At 41.6% G+C, this 26,495-nt stretch overlaps 1 protein-coding gene across 1 annotated transcript in view; it reads left to right on the forward strand.

Annotated features, from left to right (window-relative positions):
- The window catches only part of COL4A4 (collagen type IV alpha 4 chain), a 139,428-nt gene that overhangs the window by 18,457 nt on the left and 94,476 nt on the right, over positions 1-26,495 (forward strand). The window contains exons 3-4 of the mRNA XM_068544321.1: positions 2,228-2,270; positions 9,284-9,361. Coding sequence (XP_068400422.1) covers positions 2,228-2,270; positions 9,284-9,361 — 121 coding nt within the window. The remainder of the gene's footprint in view (positions 1-2,227; positions 2,271-9,283; positions 9,362-26,495) is intronic.

A 26,495-nucleotide genomic window follows, 5' to 3' on the forward strand; every position in this document is an offset into this window, starting at 1 on the left:
GATGCAACTAGAAATTATCATGCTAAGTGAAGTCAAACAGAGAAAAACAAATATCATGTGATATCGCTTATATGTGGAATCTAAAAAAATGATACAAATGAACTTATTTACAAAACAGGAACAGTCTCAGAAAAACTCACAGACATAGAAAACAAACTTATGGTTACCAAAAAGGAAAGAGAGGGGAAGGATGAATTAGGACTTTGGGATTAACAGATACACACTACTATATATAAAATAGACAATCAACAAGGACTTAACTGTGTAGCACAGAGAACTATATTCAGTAGCTTGTAATATATAATGGAAAAGAATCTGAAAAAGATGTGTGTATCTATATATCTGAATCACTTTTCTGTAGACTTAAAACTAACACAACATTGTAAATCAACTATACTTTAATTTAAAAAAAGACAAACAAAAAAAGAATTGCCTTATTATTTTAAAAACCTGCTGTATAAAAAAAAAAGGAATTGCCTTATTTTTAAATATATTAAACAGCAGGAGGAACAAATGGGGGATGGGGTGGGGGGAGAAGGGACCGTCACAGGGATTCAAATCTGTCCTAAGTGCCACCTCCGAGCCACTCTGCCTACAGCCTTTTGGGCACGTTATCCAACATTTCTGAGTCAGTTTGCTCTAGTGTAAAATGTGGAAAAACCTACCCTGCCTACAATTCTAATGAGACTATATATACGGAGGCCAAAATTGCTATAAGATGTAACCTGTCCTTATGTACAAATGTCCAAAGTGATAACGACCTGATTAAACAACAGTTGTTGTAAATACTTTAATTTGATTTAAAACAGTTTATTCCCTCTATTTAACACGTCTTTCCCCTTTTTATTTTCTGATTTACTCCATTACTACACTGAAATGCCACCCTGGCCTTTACTGGAATTGTCATGAATTCCAAGAGAAGGGTCGCGGAGAAGGGGGACTTTAGTGTGGAGGCCAGTGAGTGTGGGCCGGACCCACCCCCAGTCTCCCATCTCCTAGCCTGGGTCTCACGCAGAGGCACGGCTCTGTAGATTTCTGTAATGCTTATCAGCATCTCAACGCAAGAAGAAGGGGCCGAGGATGGAGAAATAAGGCTCCTTTGGACAGGAGGTTTCAGAGAGGAGAAGGCTCTACACGAAAAGAGGGACAAGGATGGCAGAGAAGTCACAGCCCGAGTCTGGGCCCCAGTTCTCCTCCCATCCAAGCTCTGTTTTAAGGATTCAATGCGATGACGGATGTGGAAGCTCTTGGACAGTCATAAGCCCGAGGCAAACATACGCAGTTTTGAGTGGTTGTCCTAGTCACTGCAGGCTGCTGTGACAAATACCATCGACTGGGTGGCTGATGAGCAATGCAAATTTATTTCTCACGGTTCTGGAGGCTGACAGTGTGAGACCCGGGCGTCAACATGGGCATGTTTTTGTGAGGACGCTCTTCTGGGTTGCAGACTGCTGGCTTCTCATCGTATCCTGACATGGTACAAGGACTGAGAGAGAGCTCTCCAGGTCCTTTTTAGAAGGGGAATAATCCCATTCACAAGGACTGCACCCTCATGACCTAATACTCCCAAAGGCCCCACCTCCTAATACTATCACATGGGGGTTAGGGTTTCAACATATGAGTTGGGGGAGGACACACACATTCAGTCTTTTTTTGGTTGCATCTTTCCTGTTAAAATTTATAATAATGATGTTACCCTAGTTGGATTTCTGCCTCACTTATAAGACCCTGAACTACCTAACTCTCCCCTGACTTGTTCGTATTGTTTCCCAAACCATCTCCCCAGTCCAGTTAGGTTTCTTCCATCCTCCCTCCTTCCGGCTGGTTCCACTTAATAGCATCCAGGATACACTAGTCTTTGCAGCAGTTCCTGGACAAAGCTGCCTCCTTCCAGCTCTCCTCTAGCTTTCATTCTGAGAGTCGTCTCCCTCCACTCATCCGTCCATCCAGGTCTCACCTTCCAAGTGTCCCCACCATACCCAGCACAATGAAGACCACACCAAAGGGTTTGAGTACTTGACTGATTAAAAGGAGGAAACGTAATGATGACATCCAGAGAGAGGATAACATTTATCTTGTCACTTGTGACAATCAACTGGCCACAGTAGCCTTATTGGAAACTTAAAAAAAAGGTTTCTGGAGTTAATTCTTGTGTTCTTTTTCTTTTTAGTTTGTTGTGCATTAAAACCAGCAGTTTAAATTAATCTGCGTTTTTGCTTTTTCGTAGGTCGCTCGTACTTATTCTCTTTTCTGTACAACATGCGTACGGGGTAAGTCCATTGATGAGCTCTGATTGCGTGTTGAAAATTCACTTTATTGAATGAATCATTTTTATTATACTTTTTCAACCATTTTTTAAAATACAAGTATAGTTAATTTACAATATTGCGTTAGTTTCAGGTGTACAGCAAAGTGATTCTGTTTATCTATATATATCTTGATTCTTTTCCATTATAGGTTATTACAAGATATTTAATATAGTTCCCTGTGCTATACAGTAGGTCCCTGTTGGTTATCTCTTTTATATATATAGTAGTGTGTATATGTTAATCCCAAACTCCTAATTTATCCCTCCCCTCCTTTCCCCTTTGGTAACCATAAGTTTGTTTTCTGTGTCTGTGAGTCTATTTCTGTTTTGTAAATAAGTTCATTTGTATCATTTTTTTTAGATTCCACATATAAGCGATATCATATATTTGTCCTTCTCTGGCTTATTTCACTTAGTATGATAATTTCTAGGTCCATCCATGTTGCTGCAAATGGCATTATTTCATTCTTTTTTATGGCTAATATACCCCATATATATATATATACATATATATATATATCACATCTTCTTTATCCATTCATCTGTCGATGGACATTTAAGTTGCTTCCATGTCTTGGCTATTGTAAATAGTGCTGCTATGAACATTGGGGTGCGTGTATTTTTTCAAATTAGAGTTTTCTCTGGATAAATGCCCAGAAGTGGGATTGCAGGATCATATGGTAATTCTATTTTCAGTTTTTTAAGGAAACTCCATACTGTTCCTCATAGTGTCTGGACCAATTTACATTCCCACCAGCAGTGTAGGAGGGTTCCCTTTTCTCCACACCTTCTCCAGCATTTATTATTTGTAGACTTTTTGATGATGGCCATTCTAACTGATGTGAGGTGATACCTCGTTGTAGTTTTGATTTGCATTTCTCTAATACTTAGGAATATTGAGCATCTTTTCATGTGCCTCTTGGCCATCTGTATGTCTTCTTTGGAGAAATGTCTGTTTAGGTCTTCTACCCATTTTTTATGTGGTTGTTTGGGTTTTTTTGATATTAAGCTGTATGAGCTGTTTGTGTATTTTGGAAATTAATCCCTTATCAGTAGCATCATTTGCAAATATTTTCTCCCAGTCCGTAAGTTGTCTTTTCGCTTTGTTTATGGTTTCTTTTGCTTTGCCAAAGATTTTAAGTTTAATTAGGTCTCATTTGTTTATTTTTGTTTTTATTTCCATTACCCTAGGAGACAGATCCAAAAAAATATTGCTGCGATTTATGTCAAAGGGTGTTCTGCCTATGTTTTCCCCTGGGAGTTTTATAGTATCCTATCTTACATTTAGGTCATTAATCCATTTTGAGTTTATCTTTGTATATGGTGTTAGAGAATGTTCTAATTTCATTCTTTTACATGTAGCTATCCAGTTTACCCAGCACCACTTATCAAAGAAACTGTCTCTTCTCCACTGTATATTTTTGCCTCTTTTGTTGTAGAGTAATTGACCATAAGTACATGGTTTTATTTCTGGGCTTTCTAACCTGTTCCATTGATGTTTATGTCTGTTTTTGTGCCAGTACCATACTGTTTTGATTACTGTAGCTTTGTAGTATAACCTTAATTCAGGGAGCATGTTTCTTCCAGCTCTGTTCTTCTCAAGATTGTTTTGGCTATTTGGGGTCTTTTGTGTTTCCATACAAATTAAAAATTTTTTTGTTCTAGTTCTGTGAAAAATGCAATTGGTAAATTGATAGCGATTGCATTGAATCTATAGATTTCCTTGGGTAGTATAGTTATTTTGACAACATTGATTCTTTCAATCCAAATACATAGTATCTCTTTCCATCTGTTTGTGTCATCTTTGATTTCTTTCATCAGTGTCTTATAGTTTTCAGAGTACAGGTCTTTTGCCTCCTTAGGTAGGTTTATTCATAGGTATTTTTTTTCTTTTTGATGTTATGGTAAATGAGGTTGTTTCCTTAAGTTTTCTTTCTGATATTTCGTTGTTAGTGTATAGGAATGCAAGAGATTTCTGTGTATTAACTTTGCATCCTGCAACTTTACCAGATTCATTGATGAGCTCTAGTAGTTTTCTGGCAGCATCTTTAGGATTTTCTATGTATAGTATCATGTCATCTCTGCAAACAGTGACAGTTTTACTTCTTTTCCAACTTGGATTCCTTTCATTTCTTTTTCTTCTCTGACTGCTAGGACTTTCAGAACTATGTTGAGTGTAAGTGGTGAGAGTGGACATCCTTGTCTTGTTCCTGATCTTAGAGGAAATATTTGCAGGTTTTCACCATTGAGTATGATGTTAGCTGTGGATTTGTCATATGTGACCTTTATTATGTTGAGGTATGTTCCCTCTATGCCCACTTTCTATAGAGTTTTTTTTTTATCATAAATGGATGTTGAATTTTATCAAAGGCTTTTTCTGCCTCTGTTGAGATGATCATATGGTTTTTATTCTTCAGTTTGTAAATGTGGTATATCACTTTGATTGATTTGCAGATATTGAAAAATCCTTGCATCCCTGGGATAAATCCCACTTGATCATGGTATATGATCCTTTTAATGTATTGTTGGAGTTGGTTTGCTGGTATTTTGTTGAGGATTTTTGCCTCTGTGTTCATCAGTGATATTGGCCTATAATTTTCTTTTTTTGTGATATCTCTGTCTGGTTTTGGTATCAGGGTGATGGTGACCTTAAAGAGTGAGTTCAGAAGTGTTCCTTCCTCTACAATTTTTTAGAATAGTTTCAGAAAGTTAAGTGTCAACTCGTCTCTAAATGTTTGGTAGAATTGGCCTGTGAAGCCATCTGGTCCTGGACTTTTGTTTGTTGGGAGTTTTTAAATCACACATGCAATTTCAGTACTTGTAATTGGTCTGTTCATATTTTCTATTTCTTCCTGGTTCAGTCTTGGGAGATTGTACCTTTCTAAGAATTTGTTCATTTCTTATAGATTGTCCATTTTATTGGCATATAGTTGCTTGTAGTAGTCTCTTATGATCCTTTGTATTTCTGCAGTGTCAGTTGTAACTTCTCCTTTTTCATTTCTGATTTATTGATTTGAGCCCTCTCCCTTTTTTCTTGATGAGTCTGGCTAAAGGTTTATCAATTTTGTTTACCTTTACAGAGAATGAGCTTTTAGTTTCACTGATCTTTTCTCTTGTGTTCTAGTCTCTATTTCATTTATTTCTGCTCTGATCTTTATGATTTATTTCCTTCCTTTATGATTAAAACCTTTGGGTTTTGTTCATTCTTGTTTCTTTGTTATACTTTTAAACAATTCACTCTCTGGGATTATCTTCTCATCTGTAAAAATGAAGTGTTGGATTAGATGAACTCTAAGGTTTCTTTTATATTCTACAGTTAAGACTGATTACCAAATTGCATAGGTATTAGAGATTTTTTTTGTTTTATAATATAACCCTTTCTTCAAAACTTTTTTCAGAGTGGGCAGGAAGCAGCTGGGCCATTACAAGATTAAATCAAGAACTATAAGATTAAATTTGAACGTTTTAATTCTGGAGAAGGATAAGCCTAGAACATTCCGTAATAAGCCCTCTTTCTTCTGCCTCCTCGCTAGAGAATCTAAGTTATTAAACCCAACTTCAGACATTTCTAGGAAATCCTACTAGAGGCAGCCTGTAGTCAGGTTCATCTTGAGAAAGCCAGACTGGTTTAAATCACGCTAGTGAACACGTCTGTCTATCCATCCGCTAGCTTGGATCCACCCGATCCAGCTTCGGTGTTTTCAAGTTATCATAGGTCTTTGCAAAGTGAATCAAGATAGAAAGTTGCCATGCATTCTCCTTTCCCTTTTAGTCAGGAGCAAAAGCACATGCATTAAAGAATAGGACGCCCTAGGTTCTTGGCTCTGCCATTGCTTCACCTCTTAACCTATTCAAGACTCAGTTTTCTCCTGTGGGAAGTGGGCATGATAAAATTTGCCCAACTTAGTTCACAGGCATTTCAGAGCATCACCTCAAATAATGAACAGAAACATACTGAAATATTTGTGTGTGAATTATTTTTTCTCTTATCTGACTTTTCTAAGTTTCTTTTGTATTACATTCTTTTTTTTCTGTTACAAAAGTCTACAGAGCACTAAATTTTACTTCCTTTGTTTCTTATGTCTCATATAAGTGCATATAACTCCTGAACCAAAGATTATTCTATCCTGGACCTTCCTACCAAATTCTGGTATGCAAAGATTCTAGAGATTTCACACAGAGAGTGGCTATACTGTAGATGGGTTTTAAAGGCAGAGAAATAAATTGTTGCAATCTCTATGGAAGGCAATTTGGCATTATCTATCAGGATTTTAAATGCACATGCCTATTGACATAGCAATTTCCCTTTTTGGAATTTATCATACATATTTATTCTGACTTATGCATAAAGGTATATGTATAAGAATATTAGTTTAAAGGTAGTGTTTGGTAGCAAAAAAGGGAGATAATGAAATGACCATCAATAAGGACTGATTAAACAAGTTATAGTACTTTGGTGGATAGTCATATATATTAATTCAGAATGATTAAGTGAGAAAAGCAAGGTACAAAGAAATATACCATTTGGGTAAAAATAAAACAAGGACAAAAATCACCAGAAGTGTGTGTGTGTGTGTGTGTGTGTGTGTGATCATTGTGTAAATATGCTCATAAATGCCCAGACACGGATTTGAAGAGAGCGATTACGTTTAGGGGAGGGAACTGGGGGCCAGAGTTGGAAGATAAAATGTCTTTTTCCATTACACTATTTTGTACTGTTTGAATTATCATGTGCATATGTTATTTGTTTTGCCAAAAAACCCCAATAAAAGTAAGAAATGCAAGACTGATTACTAATCTGGAAGTTAGTAAAATATTTTCTTTAACTTTCTATGCAACAAATATTTGTTTAAAAATATCTGAGATAAAATAGATAGTGACTTTTCTTCTCTTTGAAGAAGAATAACACTGGTTTTGAGAATGCCACTGTATTCCCAGTGAATGTGGTTTATATTTTGGATGTTGACTTGTCTGAGATATTGTCTTGATCTCTTCTTAATGGGATTATGCAGTCTGTTTCTGAGGTGCAGTTTCTTCCTCTATAAATGCCTCCCGCCTTTAAAGTGATGTTTTTTGGGATATGTCTGATGTAGAAGAACTTGGTAGGGACGAAAAGCACCTCGCTTTTTTCTTTTATTGGTCCGAGTCAAAGCTTTACATGTGTTCCTTTTTTAGAATTCTGCTAATCTACTTTAAACTGATTCTTGTCTGAAATTTAATTTTGCTACAAACATCTCAATGATGCTTGGCACAATTAAGTTAAAAAAAAAACAAACTTGCCTTTATTTTCAAGCCATCTAATCAACTGACCTTCTTTTTTCTCTGGTTGTTTTGATATTTCACTGAACACATAGTAATGAATCCCAACCTTAAATGAACCCAAGTGTTCAACCTAGTTATTTTAAGTGCTTTCATGCTGTCCTGACCTGACCCTGAGCATTTAAAAAATTGTTTTTACCTAATCAGGGTTTTGAACTTATTGTTTCTGCATTTATAGATAACAGGGTTCCTCAAAACTCGAGAGGCATATGTTTCTGAAACTTCAAATACTTTTCTTTAAACTTAAATTATCTAATTGCTTGGCTCTTGTCAAGGTTCGAATTTTTATATACTTTTAGTGACCCATAAGCGTTATGTTTATAAAGATGTCTTTTTTATGAATGCTTAATTTCAAGATTTTTTATTGTGTCCGCACATACTTTTCAAGAAAAAAGAGGTCTTAATTGTATGATTGAAAAGAAAAATGCACGCTGCTTGGACTCCTTTCCCTCCCATCACATATACATTTGTATGTATACATTTGTGTATTTCCTGTATACACATGTATATTCATGTATATTTATGTACATAAGTATGTTTGTATATTTATGTATATATATCTTCTATCAGAACTGTACATATTGGTTCAATTGTTTTATGTTTCCCCGTTATATGTTGGTCTAAAGGCTAAAGTCTACAGTGTTGTTAGTTTTCAAAGATCTATCGGTTATAGAAGTGTGTGGTCCTATCTACACCCTCGGCGCCTAGCACTGAGAGCTGCTTTACCACCTCCTCACTCTCAACGTGCAACCCTGTCTGTGAACAAATGCTCAGTGCATTTTCACTGCAGGTGCGTGATGCTGGCTGTTGTTAAGGATCTACTTATGGAAACAGTTCCTCTGGGACTATACTTCTGTATTGAAGTGACTGATGACTCGCCATATACATAGAATTTGTGAGAAAAAGGGGCTGATTCTTCCCACGGGGCGTGCGTGCGTGTGCGTGTGCGTGTGCCTGTGTTAAAGTTAAGACAAGATGCGACTGTGGGGTCACTCTCTAAAGAGACTTGAAGAAAAGCTAGCTAAAAGTGGGGAAAGTGCTCAGATTATTCAAGTCCAAGAGCTTTCTGGTTGAGCCACACATTAGAGGGAGCCATCTTGGAGTATCGGCAAATTGTAGGAAGAACAATTTTAATCTGAGTCCAAGGCTATGACTGCAGTTCTGACCCAGGAGGGCCTCCCTGTGGGACACATGCCCTAGCTGATCTTGGAGATAAAGTAAGAGGGTCGTATTGAAAAAAAGCCAAGCTTATAATTTAGATATCATTGTGGTGTCTAGTTGTGTACACAACTACATAGTTAACATTCTAAGATTGTTCACAACTTGGTAAATGAAGTCTTACCGAGAGAGAGATTGCAGAAGATTCTGATTAAAGCAGAGTAGCTTCAGAAGGAGGTTTTTTTTAAAAAAAAATCCTGACTCACATAAACTTTTATCCTGCTCACATAACCATCAACTATTTTATTATCAAGCCACAGTGTAAGTTTTTTGCCTTTTTATATATCAATATTAGTCTTTTCACAGTTTCAGAGGTAAAATTATACTGTGACATTCTCATGAGTTAGATAAACCAACAGTGCTTGTTATAAGGTATATGCCATGTACCCATCGAGGTGATGAATACTGGTAAACTAAAGCAGATTCTTCACTTTCTAGGGTGGAAAGAAGTTTACTGGTCCCTGCGGAGGAAGAGATTGCTCTCTTTGCCAGTGCTTTCCTGAAAAGGGGTCTCGGGTAAGTGATGTAAAAATCAACATGGACAGTAGGAGAGGGAAATGGGAAATTACTAATCAAAGGGCATAAAGCTTCAGTTACGCAAGATGAATAAGTTCTAGAAATCTTCCGTCCAGCGTTCTATCCGCTCTCATCAATAATGTTTTGTTCACTTAAAATTTTGTAGAATCACGTTGTACAGAAAGGATCCTGGTGCAAATGGTCCATGTGGGGTCGCCATTATTGATATTCATGTTGTATATCAACATTTTAAAGGCTCTGAGAAGTTCTGCAGTGAGTTAAAAAAAAAAAAACCTACTTAACTTTGTTTAACGTAGTGTTTCCAGACATTTGACCACATGACTCGTTTTTGGACAACACCTATTAAAATCCCGTGGAATAGTGTTCTGTAATCGAAGTGAGAGCTGCATTTATCATGTGCTTCTTATGTACCAGGCACTGTCCTATGTGCTCAAAATGCTTTAGCTCACTGATCCCTCACAACAACTCTCTTCCCATCTTATGGTACCATCTTTGCAGTGTCGAAGACTTCAGCACAGAGCAATTGGGCATATTGCTCAAGTCCACCCAGGACGGTGCTCTTGATGACTACACCCGATTCTCTGCCCTGAGACGCACAGTAACCCTTACAGTATATAGTGTCTCTTACACATTTACTTATGAACCTCTCTCGTATATTCTGACAGCAGCAGTTGGCAGGCACTAACTCAGCTGTGCTGGAGTATTAGATCAAACCATCCTTTTGATTAAAAATACTCCCACAATCTTACAAGAAAAGAGTATGGTTCAGAAGTCTTGGACAGTTTTTGAGTCAGATCAGTGATCGTTTTGAAACATGTCCAAATCGATCCCACAGGGCTGTGTGTGACACTCAAAAAACACAAATCAGTAAAGATGAGTCAACAAGGAGGTGAAATGTTACCTTTCTGAGAGAAAGGACCATTTTTTCTCCCACAGCATTGCTTTATCGTCACACCAGTTGTGTGAAACATGTGCAGGTCCTTCGTTGTGTTCTTGCTGTAAGCAGCTACCTTGTTGAGCTGAAGTTATGGCAGATCGCTTTCTGCTTAAATGGATTTGTTTCTTCTTCAATAAAATTTTGGTGATCAGAATTTATCTCAAGCTTTTTCCAGCCACTTTCATGATATAATTTAAAAACTGCATTTGCCAGGAAGCGAAGTTAGGACCCTAAAAAAGAGCAGAAGTGCTTTAGCTTTTTTCATGTCAATAAACACAATACTCAGGAAAAAAGCCTGGCGTTTGTGTGAGGTTGTCCATATAAATGTGCCAAGATTTTAAGACCCTTTGAGCTTGAGGCCCAAGAAAAATGTAGTGATCAGCTCCGTGGCAGGAATGGTATGGGGACACCACAAAACAAAGAGGGACAGTTGTTTTGATGAAGCCGGCTAGGTGTGGTCCTCTGATTTAATGATGTTGGGACATTTTTTTTTTTTGCTGTCACAGCTGGATGGAGAGGGGGGTTGCTACTGGTTCTAGTGAGTCACAGGCCACGGATGCTCTTCAATATCTACAATGCACAGGACAGCCCCACATGAAAGAACTGAAAGAACTACCCATCCTCAAATGCCAGTAGTGCCGAGGTTGAGAAACCCTGCTTTAATCCTACAGCAGCTCTGCGAGGCCAGTAGGATTATTACCAATATTTCCATTGGTCAATACAAGGAATCTGGATTTCCAAGAATTTTAAATAACTTGCTAGTATGTGGAAGAGGCAGGAACCACCTCCTGGTATTTGGTCTCAGCCCCCGAGTTTGCCCCATGATCAATGAGAAGAGGATTACACTCAGGTTCAAACACCAGTTTTAGCCTTAACTTTTGGGAGCCCTAGTGGCGGCTTGAATCTGCCCAAGCCTGGCAGTTTCCTCTGCCCAGTTTTCTCATATTTACCTGCTTGGTGCTTTGTCTTCTGTGTCCTTGGGCCGTAGAACCATCGCAAGCATTTGCACGTGTAGAGGATGCTCTGTCTCTCTCATCACACAGTCTTCAGCGCCGTGGGTCAGGAGGGGTCACGGGGGGTGGGCTGCGCCCCACCCTGCTGTCTGCGTCCCTGCTTCTGGGTGGTCAGGGAGAGCTGCGTGCGGAGCACTGCCAACCTCTGCCCTTCCTGGCACAGATGGGTCCTTTGTGACGGCACAAGTCGCTGGTGATGTTTCCCAGCTAGGAATTTGGGAGCGTGGCTTGTGCATACCCGGCAGGTGGTTTGGGAGGCGACCAGCCAACTCGCACACCATCTCTCGAGCCGCAGTGACAGCGCAAGGTGCACCATAAAGATAGGAACGTACCGAAGTACAAGGGTTGAGGCTCTGCCCGAGGCAGCACAGCCCATGAGTGGGACAGCCAGACCTTCCTAAGAAGGAAATGATTCCTCTCGTATGGTTGAATGGCTGAGTGAGTGGTTTGTTCAGCCCCAAATCAAAACTGCTATGACTACAGCGAGGGTTGGGTGCCAGGCTGGGTGAGGGTTTCAGCTGGAGATGGAAGCTGGGGTTTGAGGTGGAGTTGGGATGCATCAAAGGGCAGGAACCGGGGGGGGCTCCTTCATCTCACCGCTGTACCGCTGGAGGCTCACAGCCCAGCCGCAACACGTGTTCTCATCAGTAATCACTGTTACCTCCCGTTAGACCATCTCCTGCTGCATCAGCTGGGCCACTCACTCTCCCTTGAACATAATCTAAATATTCCCACTCCTCTACCTTTTTCTTTTTTTAAAAGAATAATTATAGTAGTTTTTATTGTAATATTCATATATGCTTATTATAGACCATTTAGATAATACTGGAAAACTGGAAGGCACAAAATAAATCATCCATGGATTCACTACCAGGAAGCAATCACTCAATATTTATTAATTTTTTGACATACCACCTCTACCCTTTTCTGGAAAGCCTTCCCACTTCCACTCGGCCTCCATCTTTCCTGCCCTCCCCAAAGGAGCTCAGAAGAGACGCTGCCCCCATAAGGCCTCCTGCTTGTCCCAGCCAGTGTGGATGGGTCCCCCCATGTGAACCTGCTTCCCTTCCGTGATGCTTCTCGTACCCTGACCTGGAGCTCTGCTTGGGTTCGAGTGTGGATACGTCTGACCCTCTTGATTAGATTGTCAGCCCATGCTCCTTAAAGGGGGCTGTGTGGACACGTGCAAAATGTTTATGCTGGCTCCCGGCCCATAGTGGATGCTCTAGAAATAGAAGTTGCCTATGTTTGTTTCTCCTCTTTGAGAGATGGGGGTCCTTTTTTGGTATTTCTTTGAGGTGATCACAGTAGATGGCACCTAATAGGTAGTTAATACACATAAATCAATAACTTAAAGTTCAGAGTTCAGCCTGGACAGGATTTGGGAGCCTGAGCTGGTGGCCACATGCAGCATGTACGTGGGGACCCCCGCCAAGTCCAAGGGAAACGGGAACGGAATTAGTGGGAAGTCTCTCCCCCGAGTCTTTTTTCCCCACACACAACATGTAAACCTGTTAGTAAGTGACCATCTCACAGAGTTCAGATTTTCCTGGAATTTCAGGTAGGGCCAGAAATAAGCACTTTGAGCCACAGAAAGGAGCATGACCGTTGCTGTACTCAGACCTTTCAAAGGTTCAGTAGCATCCTGCATTCTCAGTGTGGGACACTGGGGATTACCCCTTTGGTTTCTTTGGTTTTCAGAGCCCTCACCTGGGAAATAAGGGTTCGTACTGGAGGGCTGGTCCTGTCCCTCCCAGCCCTAACACCCTATGGTTCTGTGATGTGTGGCACAACTTTTCACATATGACAGCGATTTAATTGGCTTCCAAAATACTTTGTGACTCTGCCTAACGTTTACCCAAACCTCATTATGGTCTTTAAGGATATGAATGAGGTGGACTTGGGCAGGATTTTAAATTATTCTTTATCCGTTTCAAGGGAAGAATCTCTGTTTCTTTGATGGAGGTCTTCTTGTAGGGAAAATTACATGTCTTCATAGACTAGGATGGGGCCTTTTATAAGTTCTGCTTTAGTAACTAGTTTGATAATAAAGGCACGTTCTATACTTTTTTCCAGAATAAAATATATTTGTATTGTTTTCCATTCAAGGGAGTCTAGTAACTGTTAAGTCAATAGAACTTTACAGTTTGGTAGTTTTATACAGAAGAAGGTCAAATGGCTTAAAACTCAAGGCCTGTCTTAGTTTTTTTGGTTTGAAAACCAAAATCACACATTAACAATCCAGTCTTTCCTTTGGGACTTTTAAATCACTAAAATATATACAAGTATCTTTCCTGCAATTTCATTCACTTGTCCCTCACACTCCTAAGAGCTTGCATTCCATTATAAAAATGGAATTTCCTTGGGTAGTTTTAACTGTTGTTAACATTTTTCATATCATTAAATTATTTGCACACAAAGTTCTAGAATTCAACCTCTTTATCACTCACACAGCTGCATTCTAGTACACTCTATAACTGTAGCCTGATAAATGGTTCAGAGCAATTATTTTCATGTCCCAAAGTTTGCGTAAGTCAATTATGTTATATTTTGATAGAAGCAAGCTCCAGTGACAACGGAGAAGTTGGCAAACTTGGTCTGTCACCACCCCTTCGTGTTTTGGTTCTGATTTCTTCTTTTTCTTGCTGCTTCTTTCTCCTCCAAGGACCAACTCCCTAGCTCATTGTGTCTCTACTGGAGAATTCTCTGATAGATGCTGACACACTCAGCTGCCTTCAGGGGACAGCAGGTGACCTGAGTGAGGGGCCATGGGAAGGGACCTCAGCCTTGGGGGCTACGAGGAGCTGAGCAGTGGGCTTGTCATGTAAAGGCATCAGAATTCAGAATTAAAAAACAAAACAAAACATAGTGCCTAACATTTAAACAAATTTCCTGGTAGAATTCAACCCGCCACGTGCCAGCTTGTAACTGGTTTAGCTTGTTAAAGTGTTCTCCTTGTCATGAATATTAAGCTTAAATTTTGAAGAATGGAAAACTTGCAGAAGTTAAAAGAATGAATCTTTTATGTCAGTGCATGAGGAAGTATTTCTGAACAGGGTATGGGAGACCCAGGGGGTAGAGGGGGAATACATGCCTATCATTTTATATTATTTGGCCTATTAGCTGTCACTATTAGCTGATATCTATACAGAGGAATAACTCCAACTAATTAACATGGCTTTCAGCATGCTTGACAATCTCTCTCTTTAGATCCAGCATTTGTGCTTGAAAAAGGAGAGAAAACAAGCTCATATTTGCCTGCTACTTTTATTAAATAATTTGCCAGTATTATTTACCAAACAGGCCAAGTGTACAAAACCTCATTGAGGAATCCTAGTTGCAGAGGGGGTTGAAGGTAGATTTTGGCATCTCTGCCCCAGTCAGTCACCTCATTAAACGGGGAGTGATTTGCAGCCTGAACCCTTGGTCTCCTGTGTGGAGTTCAATCCCATAGCAACGATGATTGCTGAGCTCTGCGACCCAGTGTGAACTGTGGCAAGGCGGGCGCAGAGCTCAGCAAATGTGGGACTAGGCTGAACTTCAGAGGATCAAGGTCATTACCAAAGTGGAGTCAGCCTTTGTTGTTGGTGAGAAATAAGGTGCATCTCAGAGCAGGGCGTATTCCACATAGGAACACGGGGAGTGGTGTTTGTGATTCTGAGAATACCTCTCTAGTGCAAAGAATTACAAAGTTTTTAGGAAAGAAAAGTGTATGTCTCCTTTCAGATACCATTTTCAATAAGTTGCTGAGAAATCCACAGGGAAACAGCTATGTCTCCAAGGTGCTCTTTTTTCACTCCTCTGTCATACATACATGAACTTGCAATTCACTCAGCAAAAAAACATTCATTCATTCCATTCATTCAGCAAACAACCATTGAGCATTCACCATGTGCCAGGCATCTGACGAGGCTGTGAGGCCTCAGGGATAAAGAGGACAGTCCCTGTGGCCTGGAGCTCGGTTTCCAGCAGGAGAGACAGATTCACCTCCCAGCCATTATTTCTGGGTGCCTGATGAGTGCCAGGCGTGGGGTGGTCTAGGTGCTTGGGATGCGTCAGGGAAAAGAACAGACGAAGATCCTTGTGCCCTCCCCAGGTGGATTATTTGGTGCCCTACCTTGATTTTGCCCTGGAGCCCGTGTGTGTGGTAGACGGTGCCGGGGAAGCTTGGACCTGGTGGAACCGGCGGTCCCCTAGCAATGGCCTGGTGGAAGCATGGTGTGTTCATTCCTAGGGCTGCTGTAACAATGACCACGTATCTGGTGGCTTTAGACAACAGAAATTTATTTTCTCACAAGTTCTAGAGGCCAGAAGTCCACCAGCAAGGTGTCACCATTGCCATACGCTCTCCATAGGCAATAGGGGAGACCCCCATTCCCTGCCTCTTCCAGCCTCTGGCGGCTGCTGGCGTTCCTTGGCTTGTGGCTGCATCACTCTAATCTCTGCTTCCATCTTCACATCAGCTTCTCCTCTGTGTGTCTGCTTGAAATCTTCCTCCATGTCCCTTTTATAAGGATACGTATAATGGCATTTATACGTGGATAACGCAGGACAAAATCCTCATCTCAAAATCCTTAACTTTATCACATCGTTTGCCACCTAAGGTGATATCCACGGGGTCTGGGGTTAGGGTGTGGACATATCTTTTTGTGGCCACCCTTCAAACCACTGCAAGTGTTTGGGCAGAGAGAACAGCCCCTACTGAGGCCCTGAATTGAGAAGGAGATGGGGTGGTATGTTTGGTGGACCAAAAGGTGACCGGAAAGGTTTGATGATGCAGGTGAGGGAGCAAGTGGTAAGGGATGCAGTTGAAAAAGCAGATAACAATTTATCCTGAAGAATAAGCAGAGGATTCGAAAGATTTTAGGAAGAGTAGAAACAGGTTGAATTTACGTTATAAGAAGATGGTTCTGGCTGCTCTTTGGAGAACACAGTGATGGTGGTGCGAGGTGGGAGCAATATTAGGAAAAACGTCAGGAGGCCACTGTAGCTGCCCTGGTGGGAGGTCACGGTGCCTTAGCAAGGGCGTGAGCGTGGGCGTGGGGGGAGAGGATGGGTGTCGGGAATGTTTGGGAGGCAGACTGGTCGGGAGGAGAAGGAGACTCCATGCGGGGTGGTGGGGGGTAGGTGGTTAGAGGCGCCCAGGACGCCCAGGGCGGTGAGAGCAGCTGTGTGGGTGGCGGAGTGTGGCCAAGGAGCACATTTTGGGGGATGATCATGAGTCCAGCTTTGCATGTGGATGTGTGGCCGGGGCTCCTGAAGGGCGTCCGGGTGAGCGAGGGAAATAGAGGGGGTGATGAGTTGGATGTCATTGACCCCATAGAGATGGACAAGTTTGCCCAAGAGAAAGCGAGAAGAGGGCAGGGCAGCCCAGTGGAGTTGCAGGGGCAATCCCACCCAGCCCGCCTGCCCCAAGAGGAAGGGGAGCCAGCAGGGGAGACACAGGCAGGAGAAAAACATGGGCAGGGCCAGGGGCAGGGACACCAGGAGAGCAGAGCAAGGAAGAGGGAGGGAGAGACGCCTGGGTTCAAGCTTCTCAGGCGCCGACCAGGAGCTCTCAGCGCTGCCTGTTCTGTTCCCACAGCAGGTGTGCGATGCTGGGCTGATGTTATGCCGTTTCTAAAAATGGGAAAACCACTCTTCCATGACCTGGCTCGAGGGGTGACCTTATTTTTTTTTTATTGAAATATGGTTGATTTACAATGTTTCAGGTGTACAGCGAAGTGATTCAGTTTTATACACACACACACACACACACACACATATTCTTTTTAAGATTATCTTCCATTTTAGGCTATTACAAGATATTGAATATAGTTCCCTGTGCTATACAGTAGGTGGGGGACCTTATTTATTGTTCTGTGGCAAAGCCGTGTCTTCTAGTTCTCAGTGCAGTGTTTTTTTCCCACTGCACCAAGCTGCCTCTTAAGAAAACAGCTGATCTTTTTCTTATATTTTGTATCTGTACCATAGGACATGATGGATGTTTACTACACTTATTGTGATAGTCATTTCATGATGTGAGTTAAATCATTATGCTGTACATCTTTTTTATCTTTTTTGTTTGTTTGCCGCACCAGGTGGCTTGCAGGATCTTAGTTACCCGACCAGGGATTGAACCTGGAACTCAGGAATTCCCACTGTTTTATTGAGTTATAATTGATACACCACTGTATAAGTTTGAGATGTACAGCATAGGGAATTCCCTGGTGATCCAGTGGTTAGGGCTCCACACTTTCACTTCTGAGGGCCGGTTCAATCCCTGGTCAGGGAATTAAAATCCCACAAGCCGTGTGGCACGGCCAAAAAAAAAAAAAAAAAAAAGAACCTGGAAGAAAAAAAAGATACATAGCTTATTAATCAAATAAAAAGACATTAATAAGTGAGTTTTACCTGACTGGTTTGGAAGACCACATTATTGTCCTGCTTATGTTTATGAAAAAAAATAGTATTCATTTTACATCCATTAAAAAAAAAAAAAGAACACAGCTGAAGATCCTGAGTCAGCGTTACTACAGGCTAAACTGAAAAATTTATGCCCTCATTGAGTGAGGTGAACTTAAGGTACAAGAAAATACTCTACCATTGCAGTCCGGTCTCCTTGGACTGTCCACTCTTTGAGTAACACCTTTTTGTTATTTATTTTATGATCCTTCTAGATCTCCAACAGTCCTTTACATCTGTGATAGAGGAGGACCCTGGAGGCACCAGCTCTTTAGCTGCGCATTGATTCCCGTTTGAGGGTTTAAGTGATGTTATAGTGCCACCTAGGGGCTGAATGGTTGAATTACAGTCAAGTGTTACAAAGGCAGAGGGGGGCTGCCTAAGGCTTCTTTGTCGATTTTAATAATAAAAGGCCACGAGTATATGTTTAGAATTTATACTGTGTAAGGCAGTAGCCAAGGTGCTGAGGTGGTAATAAAAATTTACACGGATTCCTGGCCTCAAACATCTTACTGGACGACATCACCCCAAGCAGATATTAAAGTAACATGCACAAAACAATAATGAAAAATAGGTGCTGAGCCTATTTAGGTATTATGTTAATTGTTTGAGGGTGGACATGAGAGTTTGTACCAGAGTGAGATTGATAAGGACTAGGGTGAAAAGGGAAGCATGTACGACTCTGCTTCCCCAGGTGGTAGCCAAGTGGCCTTGGGTCACTTGCTTCATCTCTCTGAGCCTCAGCTTCCTCATTTCAGAAGGAAAAAGTAGATACAGGATGGCTTTTTGCTTTAAGGATGTAAGGATTCCATGAGAAGAATGCACAGTGCTGTGTCAGTGCCCAGAATGGAGTAAGTGCTCAGTGAAGGGTACGCTAACCTCGTCATCATTGCTGTCATCATAGTTTTGGTTGGAGGAAGGTTGGATTTGAGCTACAGATGGACGAATGCTGCTATTGCCTCAGGCAAACAGAAGGCGCAAGTGTAATTGGAGCAGAGGGTGTAGGTGTGGACACACAGGGACTAGGGTTGGCTGGGGTGGAGGAAGGTAGACTGTGCCCATTGCAGGTGTTGATGGAAGCAGTAACACAGCAAAGGGAAGACTGAAGGTCAGTTGACAGTTACATGTGGAAATGGGGAGGAGACTGGAGTTAGAGAAGCTGGGGAGGCTGGTGCTTGTGTCCCCCACCTGAGATGGCCAGACCACGACCCAGGGTCTCTACGGTGGGATGAAAGAAAGACAGACACCTGAGATTTAATTCAAAGAAAGATGCGATAGGCTTGGTCTTGGGACGGAATGGATAAGGAGGGAAAGGGGGATCACCAAAGCTGACAGCTGCGTGGGGAGTTTAAATGATGGAAGGAACCAAGTTGCCATCTGCTGAGTCAGGGAAGAAAAAGGCAGGGAAACTAGTCTGGGATGATGAGCTCACCTCTGATATGATGAGAGTAAATTTACAGGGAAGAAGATTCAAGGAAGTTTCTAGAAAACAGTCAGAGATAGAGGATGGGACTAGAAAATTAGATTTGAGAACCACAAAAATGGAGGTCTTTAACTCATTTGATGAATACTATTGTTTCCCCCCCAAAAAAAACTTCATAAGAGAAAATAAAATACATCAAGATAAAATTTTTAAAATGTTTACAAATAAGATAAGGCTGGAAGCAGTTGAAATGTCGTGGTAGGCAGAGCGTGAGTGTGGTTTAGTGCAGGGACCCTCCATGGTGCCAGGATGACGCCGTGGAAGGAGGTGAGGTTTGGAAAGAAACTGACTGATCCAGATATGAACTCAAGCTCACTAGGCACCTCAGTTTGAGTAAGTTATACCCCCCTAGGCTTTCCTCATTTCTACAGGGATAAAAATCTCAGTGTTGCTGGTTGGATTAAGTGAAGAAAGGTATGGACACTGGGAGGTGCATAACCAAGCTTAATAAAGAAATACCTTCCCTTTCCTGCGACACTTTTGATGATCAATGTCATGATCTTATTGACCAAGGGTAATTTGGAAATTTATCTGTAACTAGTATAATAAAAGCATCTTTCTTACTCATTTGTTTGTTCGTTCATTCATTCATTCATTTATACTTCCTTGCACTGATTCTCTGGTTAAAAAAGAGCAAGAAGTCGTTGCACAAAAAGTGTGTTTGTACGTGCATGTGTCATTGTGTATCTGTAGCTATTTCTCCCCATCCTCATACTGCTAAAATGACAAAGGATTTCTTAGATTTTTGTCATTCCCCATACGGTTTGGGCCCTGGAGGCAAGCAGATCAGTGGCAGCCCAAAAGGCTGTTGTGGAGATTTGGGTTTTAAAAACGTACATATCCTCTTATCTGTTGGTCTCGTCTACCAAGTGTTGTGAAATAAAAATAGTTTGATCTTAGCCCAGCTCAAGAAACGTGCCTGACACAGACGATTAACAAGGGAGAATCCTAAAGGAATGTTCTGGCTTCAGAGAGCCAGGCAGGTGTAGGATTCCATGTCCACTCCGATTGCCTTCATCCTTTATTTGTACAGCTGGCTCGAGAGCCCAGTGCGCCTGTAGCCACAGTGGGGAGGCGCGTATAACAGGTCTGATGACACGGTGTCAGCCCGGCCTTTGGGTAGAGGACGATGGCCTGGTGGCTTCCCACGGCATGCCAGAGCTTCCTCAGCTGTCCAGCCGATTGGCATTTCTGGATTTAGTGAATCCGTTTTCTGACTTCACTGTCTCTTATGGAAAGTCGGAAACCACAGAGGCAATTCCATGCAAAAAAAAAAAAAAAAAAGAAATTCAGAGATCCCACATCTGGAAGCCAGCCATTCCCCTGGGCATTTTTACTTTTTGCTACAGTGACTTCAGTGCAGTGGTCCATTGCCTATCCTGGGTGGAGGGTGCATGGGCAGGAGTGGACTATTTCTTTAAAAATTTTTATTTTAAAGATGCAAAATTCCTGTGATTATTTAATGATTCTGTAGTTATAGAAATGTCTTTTCTGGGCTTGTTATTTATGCCCATTCATCCTGAAGTTAATTCTGGTGTAGTCTGATAAATTAGTAAGCTCAACTATTTACTTTTAAACATTGTCTTTTTTTCTTTTACTGACTCCTTCTTTTACATGAAGTAACTTAATGAAAGTGGAATTGTTCTCTCCATCACTGTGGATAAATTATTTACTCAAATTGGGTGAACTAACAATGACTATTTCAAAGATTGGTGTTTGGGAAGTTTTTGTGAACAGCTTTCTGACAGATTTAATACTGTTATACAAGGTTTAGAGTATTTTTTACATTTATCCTATAATAAAATACCTGTTAAGAGGAAAAAACAGCACTGCACAGAAAACAAACCACAAAGTCTGCCCCGTAAAAAAGTAGGCATTTAGTGCTTTCTGTTAGTTTTTTCACTTTTCCAGGTGGGGGTTGTGTTTGCCATTTAGCATGGTTGAAAAGAAGATGGAGAACACCTGTGTCATATCTCAACAACAACAGACACCGGACATTACAGTGTTCAAGGCCACTGCTCTGCTCGCCCCAGCACGGAATCATCTCAGATCTGCATAGCTATTCTCAGCCAGACTTCCAGGGATGTCAGTTCAGAGACAGGAGAAAGCAGATCCTTTTCCTCCTTTACAGTCTTCCTTTGGGTTGGGTGGGTGGGTCTGACCTCATTATTTTATTAAGTATTTATTGTTCTCTGCCTGTCTTAACATCGTGGCCTTGGGCACCTAGACTCTGTCTTCCAGGAGCTCACGGTCCGGTGGATGTAGGCCTGGGAACTTACAGACAAAAAGGTGATCACAGGAGCCAGTGAGAAGTGTTATTATAGAGGCGGCTTGGAGAGGCATCTAATTCTGAAGGGTTTGGGGCCAGGGCAGGAGATCAGCGGAGTCTTTCCTGAGGGGGTGGGATTGAGAGATGACATGGAGGGCATGGGAGGGACACTTCAGGGACAGGACACCGAAGTCTGTGAAAGAACAGAGCTTGTTGAGAAACGACAAGGATGTCAGTGTGACTGATCAGGGCCGGGGGAGGAGGGCGAAGAGAGGGAGGAAGAATTTAATAATGCAAATTACCATCCCTCGTTGTACTTCTGTTTGTGAGTGTTTTAGATGGCACTTTCTCAAACCAGGACACATTTCTATGTTGAATGGAGTTTTATCATTCTTGCCACTGTGCTGAATATTACCACTCCTTTTTGTTTTCTCCCCAAAGTTCCATTAGCTCCCTGGATCCGGCATCGCGTGTCTAAAATGAAATACATTAAAGAGAATTATAGCCAGTGAATTGGCTGTCCTCTCTGTTACCCTTTATGTTCAAACATGCATTTTGTTGTCTTTAAATAATACGTTATTGTGAAGTACAGCATTCACAAAAGATAATTTAGGAGTTTTGTGTAAATTACATGTAAGAGACAAAGATAATTTCCAAACTTAATGAAAAAGCAGTTATTTCCTGAGCTTTTAATTTAGGAAAAATGGGAGCTTTTAACTTATGGTAATTAATCTAAACCAAGTAAAATTAATTAAAACAGGTAGAAAAGGTCAGCTGAGTTCATTATTTATTCTTACTTCTAGATTGTAGTTTAAAAATTGTATAATACCTAGAGAAAAGTAATATGCCCTCAAAGTGCCCCCAAATGGTTTGTGCCCATAGAATTAGATTTTATATATTATTGTTGTCTTTTCTGTAGCACATATTTATACATTTAAGCTTCCTTGAAAATGCTGAGCTTTTAGTATTTTTATGGATACTCAAGAAATAGTAGCTATTATAATGATGAAAAAGCATGAAGAGAAGAGAAAGTACAAAGTATGATTTTGATTTATAAAATTTAGGCAGATGTTAAAGTTTGTCAGTAATGTTAGTAAGGTCAATGACTTAATGATGAAAGAAATCGTAATTAATCTTTATTATAAAAGTCACATTTGCTGATGGTAAGACGCTCACAAAACAGACTTTATCATTGCCCTGGTTTGCATTTCTCACTCTTGAGATGTGGTAATGTGCCATTTCTTGTATATCCTTCTAGAAATGTTCGTTTATAAACATATATTTTAAGAAAATGTATGTCCCTTTGTTTCTCTACCGGTGGGATCATATGATGCATGGCTTTTTTTTCCCACTTAACAATGAACTATTTATAATAACAATCATGTATGATAACAATAGCTAGCATTACTGTGCAGGCACTATGCTAAACACTTTACATGCATTGTTCTTTTTATGTCCACAAGCCACTGACAGATAAAGAAGCTGAGGAACAGAGGGGTTAAGAAACATGCCCAAGGTCACACAGCTAGTAAGTGTGGGCCTGGGCTTCACACACAGGCGCTGACTGCAGAGCCTGGAACTCAGTCACTCTGTTTCTTCTTCATGAGCATCACAAGGCTGTTCTATATCCATCCAGAGAGACCTACTTCGTCCTTTAGTGTCTGGGCCCTGTGCATTTCCCTGAGGCCTATTACTTCAGTGCTCCTGTTTTGGGGGGGAAGTTAAGGGGGGGGTCTCCAGCTGCCAGTCTCTTCATCTCTTTGTCTGTGGGCTTTCTCAAAGCCCCAGGAGCAGACACTTCCCACCCACCATCAGTGGCCCTCCCCCAGTGAGGTAAACACCCTAACTCCCTCACCCCGGGCCGGATAGCTCTGAGGTGTGCATTCTACCTTGACACCCAGAGTTTCTGCTCTGGGTTAAGCTCCAGTGACCCACGGTGGTAACTGGCTTGATACCACAGCCTTATGGGCTGCCTTTCCTTCTCTGTGTCACATCCCTGCTCCTTCACCCCGTCTCCTTCTCACCATGTCTCCTTTATTCTCAAATAAACCGTTTGCATTGATGCCTTGTCCTATATTTGCTTCTGGGGCACCCAGACTAAGACAGCCTCTGCGGTATTTCATTGTATGAAGATACCATAATTTATTCAATCAGTCTCATTTGGGATTTTTACGGGATTTCCAGTTTTTCTTGATATTACCAAAGATGATGTGGTGAATATTCTTGCATTATTGTCCTTAGACCAGGACAAGCAGGGTTCCTGACCCCAGGCCCTGCCTCAGGCAGGGCCCCGCCCGCCTCCCTCCTGTGTCTGGGCCTGACCGAGGCCAGCAGCACTGTCCAAGGGGGCACCCCAACCGGGGACCAGGACCGATGGGTCCCAGCATCTGTTTCTTCCCTTCAAGGTTGTTAAAACTCAAGACAGTTTAGGTGATACAAACAAATTTTATTTAACACCTCATGAAGTGGGCAGCCTCTGTTCCCGAGGATCCGGAGAACTGCAACTAAACTATAGTTTTATCCATATTATGGCATATCATAGAGTGTTTTTAAAGGAGTAAATTCAATCTACATAAATTGATACGGAATGATCTCCAAGCCATATGGTTGAGTAAAAAAAATGGCTCTGCATGATACATATAGTATCAGTTAGACCTGATTTTTCTAAGGTTCAAATAGGTACTACTCGTGATTATTAAAGAAGCCTTTATAGGATAAAGAGTAAGGAACAAGGAAGAGAAAAATAGAAATGAATAAGGAACAAGGAAGTACGCGTAGAGCCCAAAGTTGGCTTGGCGTCTGGCAATCAGCTGACTGGATAGATTCCATTTCTGGTCATGAGGAGCATTTACAGGGGCACAGAAGTTACATAGGTTTGCTGAAGTGGCACCCAGGCAGCAGCGGCGCCACCTTGGGCTTAAAAGTAGTTTCAGCAGGATGCTCTCTGACCCTTTATCCAGTGGGAGTTGACCACATGAGGAGCTCTGGGGTTCATGCTCTTGGGCTGGGCTGGGGCCCCATGGCTGGGCCCTGGTATCAAGAGGGTGGTCGCCTAATAGGACAGTCTCACTTGCCCGCTTGTGGGAGTTTGTTCTTCGTTCATGGAGTTCCTGAGATTGGGTCACCAGAATGACACTGATACACTGATTTCAGGTGACTCAAATTTTTATGTAGGTGGGACTCTCCAAAACATATTTTTCCCTGGGCCCCATACACCCAAAGGATAGCCCTACATTCTTATATAGGGTCCCGTGCGCGGTTAGAGTTGAGCACTAAGGTTGAAATTGCCCAGAGATTTAAAAGTTCTAAGCAGATATCTCCTGATATCCACTCAGCTTTTCTCTCCACATATCAAGACTTACTTGCTCTTTGAATGCAGTTACCCGTGTTGTTTGGGTCAGGAAAGGGGATATTAAATGATTTTTTTCTTAAATCTTTGGAAAATTTTTAAAAAGCATTAAAAAATTGCAGGTGACAGCCTGACTTCAGATGAATACAGAGTGTTTTCAAACTGTAGTGAAATAAAGCATGGATTCTGAAATGTGTTAGACAACACAGCTGGACGCATTAGCCACCACAGGGCATGGTGTCATGTGACCAGATCACCCTGCATCGGCGAAAGCCTTGTTATAAACGTCTCATTATAAAGCTTCTCTTTACCTAATCTAAGGGTATCATCTTAAGAATGCAAAGCGAGTTATTTTAAAAAGCATATGAATCTAAGATACTTTCTGCTCACATCAAATTATAGACAGAGATTGAATGCTGAGGCTAGAAGTATCATTTAGAAACCCTGATTTTAGATTCTTAAGTTCATTCGAAGAGCCTCATTGTTCCCATGAGTTGATTATTTCATAAAAAGTAAACAAGTTTGAATGTGTAAAATCAAACTGTATGTCATAAAGATTACATTTGGTAGAATAGCTTTTTGCGACATTCAAAAATCACTTTCCCAATCATGCAGGGCCCTTGCAGAGTGTGTCTGGAGCGGATCGATGGTCAGGCTGGACCACTAAGCCTGTGAGAATAGTCTCTGCCACATCTGCCCCTCATTCATTCATTCATTCATTCATTCCTGAGCCAAAGGCCACGGTAGATGGTAGATGGAAGACTTAACTGGTGAGCAGATACCCCTGCCCTCATGGTGCTAGTGTCTAGTCGGAGAGCAGACAACAAACTGATGGGCAAATACATAATTTAAAGAATGTGAAATGCTAAGATGCTAAGAAGGAAGTGCACAGGATACCCTGATGGAGACTGACGGGGGTGAGGATGAACTGGAGATCCTACTTCAGTGGTGGCCGTTTAGGAGAGATCCACGTTATGTGCAGATCTAGAGAAAGAGCCACCCAGAGAGAATGCTCGCACCGAGGCCCGAAGACAGAAAAGAGCAGCGTGGCCGGGACTTAGTGAGTGTGGGGCGGGCACAGCATGGGGTGCAAGGGAATCTGGGGCCACACCCTCTAAGGCCTGGAAGGTGAGGAGCACAAGGTTTATTCTACATGTAGTGGGAAGACAAGGGAAGTTTAAAAAGCAGGGCCATGCCGTGATCTGATTTCTGTTTTAATGTCACTTGAAGAGAGGCAGGGAGGAGGGTTGGAGGGAGCTGGAAAGCCATGTGGGAGCCTGGAACACTGGTCTCACTGATGCGGACCTGCAGGGTCACAGCAAGGGAGACAGTGAGGTGGGTGAGTTTCAGACCCATTTCGGAAGTGAAAAGCTAGGAATTGATCATGGCTTAAATGTAGGTGTGGCAGAAAGAGGAATATCCAGGGTGAATCCCAGGATTCTGGGGCTGGATTCTGGGTAGATAGGGACAGTGGATGGAGAATCAAATTGGGGGGTAAAATCAAAAGCTCCATTTTGGATTTTTTTAAGCTGAGGGTACCGTTGTATTCAAGGCGATGTCAAAGAGGCAGCTAGATATGATCATCCGGAAGTTAGGGAAACAGATGCGAGACATACCA

Source organism: Eschrichtius robustus, chromosome 5, assembly GCF_028021215.1.
Source record: "Eschrichtius robustus isolate mEscRob2 chromosome 5, mEscRob2.pri, whole genome shotgun sequence".
Lineage (NCBI taxonomy): Eukaryota > Metazoa > Chordata > Mammalia > Artiodactyla > Eschrichtiidae > Eschrichtius > Eschrichtius robustus.